The sequence below is a fragment of the Bombina bombina genome, chromosome 1 (genome assembly GCF_027579735.1).
Source record: "Bombina bombina isolate aBomBom1 chromosome 1, aBomBom1.pri, whole genome shotgun sequence".
NCBI classification, from domain to species: Eukaryota; Metazoa; Chordata; class Amphibia; order Anura; family Bombinatoridae; genus Bombina; species Bombina bombina.
The window spans coordinates 1,221,296,859-1,221,314,973 of record NC_069499.1 but is presented as its reverse complement, the minus strand read 5'-3'; the positions used below and the strand labels follow the sequence as shown (position 1 = coordinate 1,221,314,973).

At 38.9% G+C, this 18,115-nt stretch overlaps 1 protein-coding gene across 2 annotated transcripts in view; it reads left to right on the top strand.

The window, feature by feature from the left end:
* Positions 1–18,115, top strand: part of TRADD (TNFRSF1A associated via death domain) — a 266,331-nt gene that overhangs the window by 175,331 nt on the left and 72,885 nt on the right. For both annotated transcript variants that reach the window (XM_053700348.1, XM_053700343.1), the window contains exon 4: positions 711–903. In XM_053700348.1, coding sequence (XP_053556323.1) covers positions 711–903 — 193 coding nt within the window. The remainder of the gene's footprint in view (positions 1–710; positions 904–18,115) is intronic.

Below are 18,115 nucleotides of genomic sequence, written 5' to 3'. Positions count from 1 at the left end.
GTTATACTGCATCAGTTTCAAGTGATTTAGCATATGAGTATTATGTCCCTTTAAAAGGAAATCAAAACTCAAACTTATTCCTTCATGATTCGATAGTGTAATTTTTTTTAAAACTTTTTATTTTACTTCTTTGACAAAATATACTTCCTTCTTGTGGTTTCCTTTGTTAATGTGCAAAATGTTTCTTTTATGATTCAGATAGAGCATGTAATTTTAAGCAATTTTTTAATTGTCTACTTTTATCAATTTTTCTTCGTTCTCTTGGTATCTTTATTTGAAAAAGCAGGAATATAAATTTAGGAGACGGCCCATTTTTGGATCAGAACACTGGGTAGCACTTGCTAATTGGTGGCTACATTTAACTTTAAATTGCATGCTCTATCTCACTGGTTTTCAAGCCTGTCCTCAGGCCTCCCTAACAGTCCAGATTTTCAGGATTACATTGGATGAGAGCAGGTAAAATAACCATGTTTACTAATCGGCTGATTATTTCACCTGCACTCCAGGTCAGATAACCTCAAAATGTGGCCTGTTAGTGAGGCCTGAGGACAGGTTTGAAAACCAGTGCTATATTTGAATCATGAAAAATTGGGTTTCATATCCCTTTAAGTAGAACTAATTGTGAAATTGCATATTGGGTTGTAACTGTATTTTTTTTACATACATAAAAAAGCAAATATTATATAACCATTTATCTTGAAATTATCCAGCCCACTTATCAGAAGGATGATGAATTTGTTGAATTGGACGAGCTTTTGAAGAAGATGACATTGGGATCCAGTGGTCAATCGAACAGCTCAACCCCTTCACTGAACTGTTTCACCTCTGCTCCACACTCCCTCCGAACCAATGGGAATTTACAATCTGAAGGGAGCACTTTTAATTTTCAAGGACAAGAATTTGGTGAGTTGTAAATCAGAAAACATTTTATTGAAAAAAAGACAACACTGCTGTGCTTTAAGGCCTTCCAACGAGCTATGTTTTCTGGTTATCACACTTAGCACAGGTGTTTCAAAGTACTACACAGCTGACAACCATTATTATTATTGTATAGTATGTGATCAGAACCGGTGATGTTATTCACTGAATACTATAATTTAAATCAAGACAAAATATACAAGCTAACAAAGGGTTGAGTGTCTGTTTCCAATCTGAAATTATTGGTGGAAACAAAGGTAAAAAATAAATTAGCTAACAAAACTTGTCCACAGTCCCACAATTGCTAAAGGGACAGTCAAGTCCAAAAAAAACTTTCATGATTCAGGTAGGGCATGTAATTTTAAACAACTTTCCAATTTACTTTTATCACCAATTTTGCTTTGTTCTCTTGGTATTCTTAGTTGAAAGCTAAACCTAGGAGGTTTATATGCTAATTTCTTAGACCTTAAAGGCCGCCTCTAATCTAAATGCATTTTGACAGTTTTTCACCACTAGAGGGCATTAGTTCACGTGTTTCATATAGATAACATTGAGCTCATGCACGTGAATTTACAGAGCAGTGAGCACTGATTGGCTAAAATGCAAGTCTGTCAAAAGAACTGAAATAAGGGGGCAGTCTGCAGAGGCTTAGATACAAAGTAATCACAGAGGTAACAAGTGTGTTATAACTGTGTTGGTTATGCAAAACTGGGGAATGGGTAATTAAGGGATTATCAGTCTTTTAAAACAGCAAAAATTCTGGTGTTGACTGTCCCTTTAAGTGCGTGGGCTCTGAACTTGGTTAACAAAACTGCTGATGCATCCCCTGGCCAGATGCTCACAGAGCTTCCAATAGCTAGTCTAAATTCACTAACATAGTAGCTCACTTTAGGATTCCCATTAGTAGGTTTCCTCTCCTTTCTGTACTTTAGTTATTAGCCTAAAGTTATATCAGTGTAATAAAAGGAAATAAACATATCTGCTTACATAAGACTGACTTATAGAATATGATTGTTAATGGCTTTCAAACTAGATTGACTTCACACTTCTAACTCTTCTGCCATCAACTGTGAAACTTTCATGTCACCCAGAAGTGTCCAGAAACGTACACAGATGTTTGCTGGCTTATACAGCCTGTAAAAATTACTAGTACCTCTTGATTAGGTTATCCAACAAGGTTTGCTATTAAAGGGACATTAAACCACTCATCCCAAGCACCTAGAGAGGCCAATAATTATTTTTTTTAAACTTTTTTTGTTTGTTTGTTATTTTAATCGTGCAAATCGTATAGCTTTGTTTAGACAATTACGGCTAGATATAGAGTTTTGTCGGAAACGACCCGCGTAGCTAACGCTGGCTTTTTTCCCCCCGCATCTTTTAAATACCGCTGGTATTTAGAGTTCACAGAAGGGCTGCGTTAGGCTCCAAAAAGGGAGCGTAGAGCATAATTTACCGCCACTGCAACTCTAAATACCAGCGGTGCAAAAAGCAGCGTTCAGCTCCTAACGCAGCCCCATTGTTTCCTATGGGGAAACAGTTTCTAAGTCTGCACCTAACATGTAACAGTCTAAACACTCCTAACTTTACACTTATTAACCCCTAATCTGCCGCCCCCGCTATCGCTGACCCCTGCATATTATTATTAACCCCTAATCTGCCGCTCCGTACACCGCCGCCACCTACGTTATCCCTATGTACCCCTAATCTGCTGCCCCTAACACCGCCGACCCCTATATTATATTTATTAACCCCTAATCTGCCCCCCTCAACGTCGCCGACACCTACCTACACTTATTAACCCCTAATATGCCGACCAGACCTCACCGCTACTATAGTAAAGTTATTAACCCCTAATCCGCCTCACTCCCGCCTCAATAACCCTATAATAAATAGTATTAACCCCTAATCTGCCCTCTCTAACATCACCGACACCTAACTTCAAGTATTAACCCCTAATCTGCCGACCGGACCTCACCGCTACTATAATAAATGTATTAACCCCTAAAGCTAAGTCTAACCCTAACCCTAACACCCTCCTAAGTTAAATATAATTTTATTCTAAAGAAATAAATTAACTCTTATTAAATAAATTATTCCTATTTAAAGCTAAATACTTACCTGTAAAATAAATTCTAATATAGCTACAATATAAATTATAATTATATTGTAGGTATTTTAGGATTAATATTTATTTTACAGGCAACTTTGTATTTATTTTAACCAGGTACAATAGCTATTAAATAGTTAATAACTATTTAATAGCTACCTAGTTAAAATAATTACAAAATTACCTGTAAAATAAATCCTAACCTAAGTTACAATTAAACCTAACACTACACTATCAATAAATTACTTAAATAAAATACCTACAATTATCTACAATTAGACCTAACACTACACTATCAATAAATTAATTAAATACAATACCTACAAATAAATACAATTAAATAAACTAACTAAAGTACAAAAAATAAAAAAGAACTAAGTTACAAAAAATAAAAATTTTTTTACAAACATTAGAAAAATATTACAACAATTTTAAACTAATTACACCTACTCTAAGCCCCCTAATAAAATAACAAAGCCCCCCAAAATAAAAAAATGCCCTACCCTATTCTAAAATTAAAATAGAAAAGCTCTTTTACCTTACCAGCCCTTAAAAGGGCCTTTTGCGGGGCATGCCCCAAAGAATTCAGCTCTTTTGCCTGGAAAAAAAAAACATAAAATACCCCCCCCCCCCCAACATTACAACCCACCACCCACATACCCCTAATATAACCCAAACCCCCCTTAAATAAACCTAACACTAAGCCCCTGAAGATCTTCCTACCTTATCTTCACCACACCGGGTATCACCGATCGGTCCAGGCTCCGATGTCTTGATCCAAGCCCAAGCGGGGGCTAAAGAGATCCATCCTCCGGCTAAAGTCTTGATCCAAGCGGCGGCTGAAGAAGTCCATCTTCGGGCAGAAGTCTTCATCCTATCCGGGCAGAAGAGGAGATCCGGACCGGTAGACATCTTCATCCAAGCGGCATCTTCTATGTTCTTCCATCCGATGACGAGCGGCTCCATCTTCGAGTCCTCCGGCGCTGATCCATCCTCTTCTTCCGACGACTAGACGACGAATGAAGGTTCCTTTAAGGGACGTCATCCAAGATGGCGTCCCTCGAATTCCGATTGGCTGATAGGATTCTATCAGCCAATAGAATGTGAGCTCAATCTGATTGGCTGATCCAATCAGCCAATCGGATTGAGCTTGAATCTGATTGGCTGATTCCATCAGCCAATCATAATTTTCCTACCTTAATTCCGATTGGCTGATAGAATCCTATCAGCCAATCGGAATTCGAGGGACACCATCTTGGATGATGTCCCTTAAAGGAACCTTCATTCGTCGTCTAGTCGTCGGAAGAAGAGGATGGATCCGCACCGGAGGTCTTGAAGATGGAGCCGCTCGTCATCGGATGGAAGAACATAGAAGATGCCGCTTGGATGAAGATGTCTACCAGTCCGGATCTCCTCTTCTGCCCGGATACGATGAAGACTTCTGCCCGAAGATGGACTTCTTCAGCCGCCGCTTGGATCAAGACTTCAGCCGGAGGATGGATGTCTTCAGCCCCCGCTTGGGCTTGGATCAAGACATCGGAGCCTGGACCGATCGGTGATACCTGGTGTGGTGAAGATAAGGTAGGAAGATCTTCAGGGGCTTAGTGTTAGGTTTATTTAAGGAGGGTTTGGGTTAGATTAGGGGTATGTGGGTGGTGGGTTGTAATGTTGGGGGGGGGGGTATTGTATGTTTTTTTTTCCAGGCAAAAGAGCTGAATTCTTTGGGACATGCCCCGCAAAAGGCCCTTTTAAGGGCTGGTAAGGTAAAAGAGCTTTTCTATTTTAATTTTAGAACAGGGTAGGGCATTTGTTTTATTTTGAGGGGCTTTGTTATTTTTTAGGGGGCTTAGAGTAGGTGTAATTAGCTTAAAATTGTTGTAATATTTTTCTAATGTTTGTAAATATTTTTTTATTTTTTGTAACTTAGTTCTTTTTTATTTTTTGTACTTTAGTTAGTTTATTTAATTGTATTTATTTGTAGGTATTGTATTTAATTAATTTATTGATAGTGTAGTGTTAGGTTTAATTGTAACTTAGGTTAGGATTTATTTTACAGGTAATTTTGTAATTATTTTAACTAGGTAACTATATAAATAGTTATTAACTATTTAATAGCTATTGTACCTGGTTAAAATAAATACAAAGTTGCCTGTAAAATAAATATAAATCCTAAAATAGCTACAATATAATTATTATTTATATTGTAGCTATATTAGGATTTATTTTACAGGTAAGTATTTAGTTTTAAATAGGAATAATTTATTTAATAAGATATTTATTTCGTTAGATTTAAATTATATTTAACTTAGGGGGGTGTTAGGGTTAGACTTAGCTTTAGGGGTTAATACATTTATTAGAGTAGCGGTGAGGTCCGGTCGGCAGATTAGTGGTTAATAATTGTAGGTAGGTGGAGGCGACGTTGGGGGCGGCAGATTAGGGTTTAATAAATATAATATAGGGGTCGGTGGTGTTAGGGGCAGCAGATTAGGGGTACATAGGGATAATGTAGGTTGCAACGGTGTGCGGTCGGCAGATTAGGGGTTAAAAAAATGTAATAGTGGCGGCGATGTGGAGGGACCTCGGTTTAGGGGTACATAGGTAGTTTATGGGTGTTAGTGTACTTTAGAGCACAGTAGTTAAGAGCTTTATGAACCGGTGTTAGCCCAGAAAGCTCTTAACTCCTGGCTTTTTTCTGCGGCTGGAGTTTTGTCGTTTGATTTCTAACGCTCACTTCAGCCACGACTCTAAATACCGGCGTTAGAAAGATCCCATTGAAAAGATAGGATACGCAAATGGCGTAGGGGGATCTGCGGTATGGAAAAGTCGCGGCTGCAAAGTGAGCGTTAGACCCTTTCCTGACCGACTCCAAATACCAGCGGGCGGTAAAAACCAGCGTTAGGAGCCTCTAACACTGGTTTTGACGGCTAACGCCAAACTCTAAATCTAGGCGTTAGCATTTTAACGAAAATCTAGGTTACACAATTTAATGTTTGGCCTCGCTAGGGCTGTGGAAAAAAGCTAATTTTACAATAAAGCAAGAAATTTTAACCCCTTAGTGACCACAACACTTTTCAATTTTCTTACCGTTTGGACCAGGGCTATTTTTACATTTTTGCGGTGTTTGTGTTTAGCTGTAATTTTCCTCTTACTCATTTACTGTACCCACACACATTATATATCGTTTTTCTTGCCATTAAATGGACTTTCTAAAGATACAATTATTTTCATTACATCATATAATTTACTATAAAAAAATATGATGAATAAATGGAAAAAAAAAACACTTTTCCCCCCAAAATTAGCCATAGTTACATTGTAACACTGATATCTGTTAGGAATCACTGAATAACCCTTCACATGTACCGGTATATATTTTTTATTTTAGTAGACAACCCAAAGTATTGATTTAGGCCCATTTTGGTGTTGGATCCCCCCCCATATAGCTCTCAAACCTTCCCCTCGCTACTTATTTGCAACCATCTTGGGTACTGGCAGCTGTCTGCCAGTAACCATTTTGCCAAAAAAAAAGTTAGTTTTTGTTATAGATTAAAAAAAATTCTGTAGTATAGCTGGCTCCCCCTCCCAGATTCTTTGCCCAACATTTATTCCCTTCTCTATTCTTCCCATACATTTTTAGATATATTTATGTAAATGTGGCGTGCACGCGTGATCAGGATCCCTTCCAGCGCTTTAAACCCCAGAAGACGTGTCAGGCACGTCCTTGGTCCTTAACTGACACTTTTTGGAGGACGTGCCTAGCACGTCCTTGGTTGTTAAGGGGTTAATGTCCCTTTAAATGAATTAAATGTTCACTTGCGGTTTATTTGTACGTTAGTATTAGTGTTTGAAATTAAGATAACCCAAGATGTAGGTTTATGACATGTTAGTATAAGATATTCCTGAAACTTAGCTTTCTTCTTATTCACAGATAAATGTACAGATGGCATTGGAAAACTGATGTTTAGCCAAAAGTATAAGCTCTTCAAACTGTCATTTGTTACAAGATTACAGCAACAAACAATACACAAACCGCACCTTAGCTCCTTTTTCCCTTAATAGGGTTCTTTGGTGGCCAGTGGTATAGAGGGGACTGCTTTCCTCTCCAATATATCAATATAGTAAAGTTCCACAGCACCAAAAGTTCATAGAAAAATGAAGAAATTTATTGAGGTATAAACAAATGCGACGTTTCGGGAGTCTTTCCCTTAATCATGCATAGCATCAACAGGTGTATACAGAGCTTTTATAGGGGAAAACCTTAACCCTTCACATACTTATCACCATAGACTTATCACCATATATAAACATAGCGCCATCTAGTGAAAATTACTCAATAATACATTTAATTTTATTTTAACAAACTACCTAACTTTAAAAAAATGTAATGTTATATTTAAACCTGCTGATCCAATTAAAAACAATACTCAGACAGAGAAGATGCCTTTAAATCTTTTATAGTATTAGTTTAACCTTACAGAAACACTGCAAAAGCAAGTTCCCTATTCAGACCCATAGGGATCATTGCATTTAATTTATCGATCCAAAAGGATTCCTTTTGCTTCAACAATTGTTCCCTATTACCTCCTCTACGTAACCTACATACACTGTCAATTGCAGTGTTTCTGTAAGGTTAAACTAATACTATAAAAGATTTAAAGGCATCTTCTCTGTCTGAGTATTGTTTTTAATTGGATCAGCAGGTTTAAATATAACATTACATTTTTTTAAAGTTAGGTAGTTTGTTAAAATAAAATTAAATGTATTATTGAGTAATTTTCACTAGATGGCGCTATGTTTATATATGGTGATAAGTCTATGGTGACGCGAGTTATGTCATTTTCTGGTGTTAGTTTTGCGCTAAAAAAATTTAAACTTCCTTTTGCGTAATGCGTCATTAATGGCGCCAAAATGTAGTTATTTTACCCCTCTCCCTCTATTGCTCGCTGTTTTCATGAATTTAGAAAGCTATTATGCCTGCTTTTTAATTTTATTTTTTGGTTAAAAAAAATACTATCTTTGTTTTTCTATCTACTGAAACTGTTACATTGTGGAAATTAAATGTTTTGCCTAATGTTATTTCTCTTGCAAGATGTATCGAGTCCACGGATTCATCCATACTTGTGGGATATTTTCCTTCCTAACAGGAAGTGACAAAGAGAGCACCCACAGCAGAGCTGTCTATATAGCTCCTCCTTTAGCTCCACCCCCCAGTCATTCTCTTTGCCTACTCTAAGTACTAGGAAGGGTAAAGTGAGTGTGGTGACAAAAATTTTAGTTTTTATTTTCTCAAGCAAAAGTTTGTTATTTTAAATGGTACCGGTGTGTACTATTCACTCTCTGGCAGAAAAGGGATGAAGATTTCTGCAAGGAGGATGATGATCTTAGCACTTTGTAACTAAGATCCACTGCTGTTCCCACAGAGGCTGATGAGTACAGGAAAACTTCAGTTGGGGGAACGGTTTGCATGCTAAGATGCATTGAGGTATGTTCAGTCAATTTTTTTCTAGACAGACTGTGATAATTCTAGAAAAGGCTGGCAGTATCCCCATGAGGGAAGGGTAAGCTGTATTCAGACACTTAGTATGGAATCCCAGCTTGCATAAAGGGCTCAGTTGTTACTGGTGACACTTATAGAGAAAACACTTTTTTATTAAAAGATTAATGTTTTTGAGGGACTTTGAAGGGGCATTATGGCTTATTTAAGGGTTATTAACCCACATGGCTAGTTTAGAAACACTTTGGTGTGTTTCTTTTAGGCCCCACTAACAACGAGTGAGGTGAGAGGGGCCTATTTTCGCGCCTCAGTTGCGCAGTTTCTTTTACAACAAGACATCCAGCTGCTTCTCCAGAGGGTCCTGCTGTACTTGGGGGCCTAAAGGAAGCTTTTTCCCCACAAATTTATCACTAAGGGCAGGTAGGCGCCACAGCAGAGCTGTGGCAAAGTGCTGAACATTTTTATACCGTTTTTTTTACGTTTTGTCAATCCGGTTTTTACATTAAGGGGTTAATCGTTTAATTGTCTGGTGGTGCAATCTTACTAAGGCTTTATGATTACACTGTAAAAATTTTGAAAAGTTTACTGCTTTTTTACACTGTTTTGCAGAGTTTGTGCATCTTTTTTTTTCTCTTAAAGGCACAGTACCGTTTTTTTCTAAGTATTATTTACTTTGAATAAAGTGTTTTCCAAGCTTGCTTGTTTTATTACTAGCCTGTTTAACATGCCTGACATCAAGGAAACTCCTTGTTCAATGTGTTTAGAAGCCATTGTGGAACCCCCTCTTAGAATGTGTCCCACTTGCACTGATATGTCTATAAATTTTAAAGAGCATATTATAGCACTTAAAAATATAGCAATAGATTATTCTCAGACAGAAGGAAATGAGGTTATGCCATCTAGCTCTCCCCAAGTGTCACAACCAGTAACGCCCGCACAAGTGACGCCAAGTACCTCTAGTGCGTCGACTTCATTTACTTTACAAGACATGGCCACAGTTATGAATACAACCCTCACAGAGGTTTTATCTAAACTGCCTGGGTTACAAGGAAAGCGTGACAGCTCTGGGTTAAAAACAAATGCTGAGCCTTCTGACGCTTTAGTAGCCGTATCCGATATACTCTCACAATGTTCTGAAGTAGGGGTAAGGGATTTGCTATCTGAGGGAGAGATTTCTGATTCAGGGAAGACGCTCCCTCAGACAGATTCTGATATGACGGCCTTTAAATTTAAGCTTGAACACCTCCACTTGTTGCTCAGGGAGGAATTAGCGACTCTGGATGATTGTGACCCTATAGTGGTCCCAGAGAAATTGTGTAAAATGGACAAATACTTAGAGGTTCCTGTTTACACTGATGTTTTTCCAGTCCCTAAGAGGATTGCGAACATTGTTACTAAGGAGTGGGATAGACCAGGTATACCGTTCGTTCCCCCTCCTGTTTTTAAGAAAATGTTTCCCATATCTGACACCATGCGGAACTTGTGGTAGACGGTTCCTAAGGTGGAGGGAGCTATTTCTACTCTCGCCAAGCGTACAGCTATACCTATCGAGGACAGTTGTGCTTTCAAAAATCCTATGGATAAAAAATTAGAGGGTCTCCTAAAGAAAATTTTTGTTCATCAAGGTTTTCTTCTCCAACCCATTGCGTGCATTGTTCCTGTAACTACTGCAGCTGCTTTCTGGTTCGAGGCTCTAGAAGAGGCTCTTCAGATGGAGACTCCATTAGAGGATATTATGGATAGAATTAAGGCCCTTAAGCTGGCTAATTCTTTCATTACAGATGCCGCTTTTCAACTGGCTAAATTAGCGGCAAAGAATTCAGGTTTTGCCATTTTAGCGCGCAGGGCGTTATGGCTTAAAGGGACAGTCTAGGCCAAAATAAACTTTCATGATTCAGATAGAGCATGTAATTTTAAACAATTTTCCAATTTACTTTTATCACCAATTTTGCTTTGTTCTCTTGGTATTTTTAGTTGAAAGCTTAACCTAGGAGGTTCATATGCTAATTTCTTAGACCTTGAAGCCCTCCTCTTTCAGATTGCATTTTAACAGTTTTTTACCACTAGAGGGTGTTAGTTCACGTATTTCATATAGATAGCACTGTGCTCGTGCACGAGAAGTTATCTGGGAGCAGGCACTGATTGGCTAGACTGCAAGTCTGTCAAAAGAACTGAAAAAAGGGGCAGTTTGCAGAGGCTTAGATACAAGATAATCACAGAGGTTAAAAGTATATTATTATAAATGTGTTAGTTATGCAAAACTGGGAAATGGGTAATAAAGGGATTATCTATCTTTTAAAACAATAAAAATTCTGGTGTAGACTGTCCCTTTAAGTCCTGGTCTGCTGATGTGTCATCAAAATCTAAACTTTTGAACATCCCTTTCAAAGGAAAGACCCTATTCGGGCCTGAACTGAAAGAGATTATTTCAGACATCACTCAGGATAAAACAAATAAAATGAGGGCCAAACAAAATAATTTTCGTTCCTTTCGGAACTTCAAGGGTGGTCCCGCTTCAGCTTCCCCTGCTGCAAAGCAAGAGGGGAATTTTGCCCAATCCAAGTCAGTCTGGAGACCTAACCAGGCTTGGAACAAGGGTAAACAGGCCAAGAAGCCTGCAGCTGCCTCCAAGACAGCATGAAGGGGTTGCACTATTCTGCCTCTGATCCAGGTGGGTCAATATATGACTACCGTGGACTTAAAGGATGCGTATCTGCACATCCCTATTCACAGAGATCATCATCAATTCCTCAGATTCGCCTTTCTGGACAGGCATTACCAGTTTGTGGCCCTTCCCTTCGGGTTGGCCACGGCTCCCAGAATTTTCACAAAGGTGCTAGGGTCCCTTTTGGCGGTTCTAAGACCGCGGGGCATAGCAGTGGCGCCTTATCTAGACGACATCTTAATTCAAGCGTCGACTTTCCAGCTAGCCAAGTCTCACACGGACATCGTGTTGGCTTTTCTGAGATCTCATGGGTGGAAGGTGAACATAAAAAAGAGTTCTCTCTTCCCTCTCACAAGAGTTTCCTTCCTAGGGACTCTGATAGTTTCGGACTTATGTTAGCGGCAATGGAGATAGTTCCTTTTGCCCGCCTACACCTCAGACCACTGCAACTATGCGTGCTCGATCAGTGGAATGGGGATTATGCAGATTTATCGCCTTAAATAAATCTGGATCAGGAGACCAGAGATTCTCTTCTCTGGTGGTTGTCTCAGGACCACCTGTCTCAGGGAATGTGTTTCCGCAGGCCAGAGTGGCTCATAGTAACGACAGATGCCAGCCTGCTGTGCTGGGGTGCAGTCTGGAACTCCCTGAAAGCACAGGGCTTATGGTCTCGGGAGGAAACTCTCCTCCCGATAAACATTCTAGAACTGAGAGCGATATTCAATGCGCTTCAGGCGTGGCCTCAGCTAGCTGCGGCCAAATTCATCAGATTTCAGTCGGACAACATCACGATTGTAGCTTATATTAATCATCAAGGAGGAACATGGAGTTCTCTAGCGATGATGGAGGTAACAAAAATAATCCGATGGGCGGAGACTCACTCTTGCCATCTTTCAGCAATCCATATCCCAGGGGTAGAGAACTGGGAGGCAGATTTCCTAAGTCGCCAGACTTTTCATCCGGGGGAGTGGGAGCTCCATCCGGAAGTATTTGCCCAGCTGACTTGGCTATGGGGCACACCAGAATTGTATCTGATGGCGTCCCATCAGAACGCCAAATTTCCTTGTTACGGGTCCAGGCCCCGGGATCCCCAGGCAGTACTGATAGATGCTCTATCAGTGCCCTGGTCCTTCAACCTGGCCTATGTATTTCCACCGTTTCCTCTCCTTCCACGTCTGGTTTCCAGAATCAAGCAGGAGAGAGCTTCGGTGATTTTGATAGCACCTGCGTGGCCACGCAGGACTTGGTATGCAGACCTGGTGGACATATCATCTGTTCCACCGTGGACTCTGCCGATGAGGCAGGACCTTCTAATCCAAGGTCCATTCAAGCATCCAAATCTAATTTCTCTGCGTCTGACTGCTTGGAAATTGAACGCCTGATTTTATCAAAGCGTGTTTTCTCTGAGGCGGTCATTGATACCCTGATTCAGGCTAGAAAGCCTGTCACCAGGAAAATTTATCATAATATATGGCGAAAATATCTTTATTGGTGTGAATCCAAGGGTTACTCATGGAGTAAGATAAGGATTCCTAGGATATTGTCTTTTCTCCAAGATGGATTGGAGAAGGGATTATCAGATAGCTCCTTAAAAGGACAGACATCTGCTTTGTCTATTCTTTTACACAAGCGTCTGGCAGATGTTCCAGATGTTCAGGCGTTTAGTCAGGCTTTAGTCAGAATCAAGCCTGTATTTAAACCCGTTACTCCGCCATCGAGCCTAAACTTAGTTCTTAAAGTTCTTCAAGGGGTTCCGTTGGAACCTATGCATTCCATAGATATTAAGCTTCTATCTTGGAATGTTCTGTTTTTAGTAGCTATCTCTTCGGCTCAAAGAGTTTCTGAGTTATCTGCTTTACAGTGTGACTCACCTTATCTTGTTTTCCATGCAGATAAGGTGGTTTTGTGTACCAAACCCGGATTCCTTCCTAAGGTTGTTTCTAATAGGAATATCAATCAAGAAATTGTTGTTCCTTCGCTGTGTCCTAATCCTTCTTCAAAGAAGGAACGTCTGTTGCACAATCTTGATGTGGTTTGTGCTTTAAAGTTCTACTTACAAGCAACTAAAGATTTCCGTCAAACATCTTCATTGTTTGTTGTTTATTCTGGTAAGCAGAGAGGTCAAAAGGCTACGGCTACCTCTCTTTCTTTTTGGCTGAAAAGCATCATCCGTTTGGCTTATGAGACTGCTGGCCAGCAGCCTCCTGAAAGGATTACTGCTCATTCTACTAGAGCAGTGGCTTCCACATGGGCTTTTAAAAATGAGGCTTCTGTTGAACAGATTTGTAAGGCGGCGACTTGGTCTTCACTTCATACTTTTTCCAAATTTCTTCGGAGGCTATTTTTGGGAGAAAGGTTCTGCAAGCAGTGGTGCCTTCCATTTAAGGTACCTGTCTTGTCCCTCTCTTCATACGTGTCCTTAATCTTTGGTATTGGTATCCCACAAGTATGGATGAATCCGTGGACTCGATACATCTTGCAAGAGAAAACAGAATTTATGCTTACCTGATAAATTTCTTTCTCTTGCGATGTATCGAGTCCACGGCCCGCACTGTCTATTTAAGACAGGTAGTATATTTTTATTTAAAAAACTTCAGTCACCTCTGCACCCTATAGTTTCTCCTTTTTCTTCCTAGCCTTCGGTCGAATGACTGGGGGGTGGAGCTAAGGGAGGAGCTATATAGACAGCTCCGCTGTGGGTGCTCTTTTTGCCACTTCCTGTTAGGAAGGAGAATATCCCACAAGTATGGATGAATCCGTGGACTCGATACATCGCAAGAGAAAGAAATTTATCAGGTAAGCATAAATTCTGTTTTTTCTTTTTCTGTTACATTTTACGACATGTCTTTCTGATCCTGACTTTGATGTTACTGCAGAAACTTTGATGCCCTGAAACACAATTCTACAAAGCTAAGTGTGTTTTTTTCATTATTAAGTTGTTATTTCTTCAGCTCAATCATGTGGCATTTATTTATCATATTTTATGCTAGTAATCTACAGGTGCAATGACATTTACTGTTTTTACTTATTCAGTTCATGTACTTGATTACAAGGTCTTTTCAAAATTAAGATTGAATTCATTTTGTTCTGACCGGCAGCATACTTAAGTTTATTCTACTGATGAAGGTTTTCTTTGGGTCAAAGGATCCTGTATCAGCGACAATTTTGTTAAAAATTCTCCTTATTTTTCATTTGAATATTCTTAGTTAAGGAAATTTTTTTATTTCCTGAGGTTTTTTTCTATTCAAAATACTATCTGTATTATGTTCTAAAGAATGATTTATCCTGATTCCCTTTTGGGACTGTACTACTATTTCTATGCAAATTGGTACTTATTTTTAGGATTCTTTAGAGTTTGAATATAATCTTAGTAGAGCATATTCACATACTGTTTATATTTTCAGCTCAGTTTATCTGTGGCTGACATTACTGTTTTTCTTCTTAAATGGAAAGAGTCCACAGCAGCATTCATTACTTTTTGGAAATAAGAACCTGCCCACCAGGAGGAGGCAAAGACACCCCAGCCAAAGGCTCAAATACTCCTCCCACTCCCCTCATACCCCAGTCATTCTTTCTCTTTCATCCCAGGAGGTTGGCAGAGATGTGTCAGAATTTTAAATTTTTGTTTTTGTCTCTTATGGAGGGTAGTACTCTTCGGTATGGGACAGGAGTAGGGCTGCAACAACTAATCGGTAAGTTTGATCATAAAAATAGTTGTCAACAAATCTCATTATCAATTAGGTGGTTAGCGATTAGTTGGTCATTTGCACAGCACCAGCTGCTTTAATCAGATAGCACAAAACAATGCACAAACAGCACCTTTTAGTTCCCTAATTCCCTTTTCAACTCAGGGTTTATGGTGACCGGTGGAATAGAGGAGACTGCCTTCCTCTCAGTATTCCAACAAAAAGAGTATCCACAGCACCAAATAAATGAAAGATGTTTATTCAGGTACAAACATTAAAACATGCAACGTTTCGGGATCCATTCCCTTAATCATGCATAGATTCAACAGGTGTGTGCACATGCTTTATATGGAAGCACATTAACCCTTTATTGGCATTTAAGCATTACTTGTATTATAGCATCACCTAGTGGAGAATAGAAATCATTACATTTTATTAATTACAACTATTTATTTTGATGCTTTTAACTTTTATAAAGACAAAACTAAGTGCACTTAACCCATTGATTATATTAAAAACAATACTTACATAGAACAGATGCCATAATTTACAGAAACACAGAAAAATCTAGTTCCCTATTCAGACCTAAAGGGACCATTGAGTTTAATTTATGAATCCAAAAGGATTCCTTTTGTTTTAACACCTGCTCCCTATTACCTCCTCTGCAGAGTCTTTCTACACCATCAATAACTTGCCATCTGAGCTGGCTGATACTAGGACCAGCTTCTATGAAGTGACAAGAAACAGGGGCATTTAAATCCTTGCAGCGTATATTGGATCTGTGCTGACTCATCCTATCTCTCACTTTTCTGGTCGTCTCCCCTAAATAGATTTTTGAACATGGGCACTTAATGAGATAGATAACAAAGGATGAGTCACATGTATAATGTTCCTTATTTTTAAACTTTTTCCCTGTTGATGTGTGAAGGAATTCTTTACCCTTAATGACAGCATTACAACTGGCACATCCTAAACATGGGAATGTGCCTGTATTTTTAGAAGTGATGTATGTTTGCTTCTGGGCTTTACTAGATCCTACATCACTCCTCACTAACCTATCCTTCAAGTTAGACACTCTTTTGTACGCCATCATGGGGAGTTCTTTAAAAGCTGCAATTTCAGGGTTACAATTTTTAAGGACATTCCAGTGCTTATTAACAATTTTAGAAATCTCTTTGCTGTAAGGGTTAAATTGTGTAACACATACCATACGCTGGTTTTTATCCTTTCTATTCTTATTGAAGGTTACTTCTTCTTTTAAGATTCTCTCTTTTTCTATGTTGACTAGAGGGGCTGGATAACCCCTTTCCTTGAATCTTGTAGCCATTTCATTTAACCTTTGCTCTGCCAGCGTTTTGTCAGTTACTATCCTTTTAACCCTTAACATCTGGCTACGGGGTAGCAAATTTTTTAATCTGTCTGGATGATAGCTATCAAATGACAATAAGGTGTTTTTGTCGGTGGGTTTCTTGTGTAAATCTACATTTAATAGACCATCAGTGTTCCTATATACAACAGTATCTAGAAAAACAATTTTTTCTTCACTGTGAGATAGGGTATACTTAACCCCATTTACGGAGTTATTGAGTTGTTCAACAAAGGATATGAGGGATCCAATGTCACCCCACCACACGCCAAACACGTCATCTATGAAGCGCCACCAGGTTGCTCCATAGAGTTTGAACAAGGTATTCTCATATACAAACTTTTCTTCTATTTGTCCCATAAAGAGGTTGGCGTATGATGGGGCGACATTGGACCCCATTGCAGTTCCCCTGACCTGCTCATACCAATCATCAGCAAAAAGAAAATAATTATGATACAAAACTAATCTCAATAGCTCTTCCACAAAATGTAATTGCGGGGTAGTATAGGTACCAGCATTTTTTAAAGTACACATACTTGATTCAATACCACTCTCATGGTTAATGACCGTGTATAAATTGCATACATCAAGGGTAAATAGTATGTATTTAGTGTTCTGTACAGATAGATTCTTTAATTTATCTAAAAAATCACTAGTATCCCTGATGTATGAAGTTAATTTTAACACTTCTGGCTGAAGTATTTTGTCCAGATATGTGGCAATGTTGGTAAAAACTGAGTTCACTCCTGCCACAATGGGTCGACCCGGGGGTTTCTCAAGACTCTTATGTACCTTAGGTACTGTATAAAAAATATGGGTTTTTGGCCACTCTACAAGAAGATAAGTGAACAGGTTTTTATCAATAATATTTCTACACAAGGCTCTATCTAAAATAGATCTAACCTCCTTTTGAATATTATGTCTTGTAACTGTTCCCTTATTTCCTGTACATAATACTCATTTTGCAGTAACACAGTAGCACCTCCCTTATCGGCTCTGGGTAAAGTAACCCCTTTTGTTTTTAAATCCTTAATGGCAGAAAGTTGATCCTTAGTCAAATTAGGTTTACATAACTTAGGCTGGTATTTAACCTTCTCTTTTAGTTTTTCAAGATCAAAATTCACTAACTTGATAAAAGCATCAACACTGCCATTAATATCAGGGGGAATAAATGTACTCTTTTTATACAGACCATTACCTTTAAGTTGTAGCCTGTCACTGATTAAACTTGTGGAGGATCTGCTTTAATAAGATGATCTACTGCAACTAAGATTGTACAAAAATTTTTTAATTAATTTATTTTTTTTATCTTTTTTCTATCCCATTAATCGGACAAGAATCATCCGATTAATCGGATAGAAAAAAAAATGTTTGCACAATACCAAGTGCAGGAGTTAATCGGATTGAAGCAGCTGGTGCTGTGCAATTAACCAACTAATCGCTGACCACCTAATTGATAAGATTCTTTGACAACTATTTTTATGATCAATCTTACCGATTAGTTGTTGCAGCCCTAGACAGGAGTTTTAAGTAGTCCTGTCAGTCTCTCAGTGAGGGCATGGATGAAAGTTAGAGTCCGGAGATGCAGAAAGTTTCTTTCTGTGAAACCATCCCGACTCATATTAACAGCTCCTTAAGCAATCAGCGTTGTCGAACTTTGCTCCGCTGCCTGCTTTCTTCTCTCAAGTCCATGGCGGAGGCGATGCTACTATTCGCCACGCTTGAAAAGCAGTGTTCCTGTTCCACGGCGTTGATTCTGGTTAGATTGTTTCATTTTACTTTATTCAATGTACTTTAACGTGAATGTTTCCCGTGAGGCTAAGCTCCTCGCGGGTTTAACTATAACATAAGGGTCTCAGTGAGTCTCTGCTAGATCTTG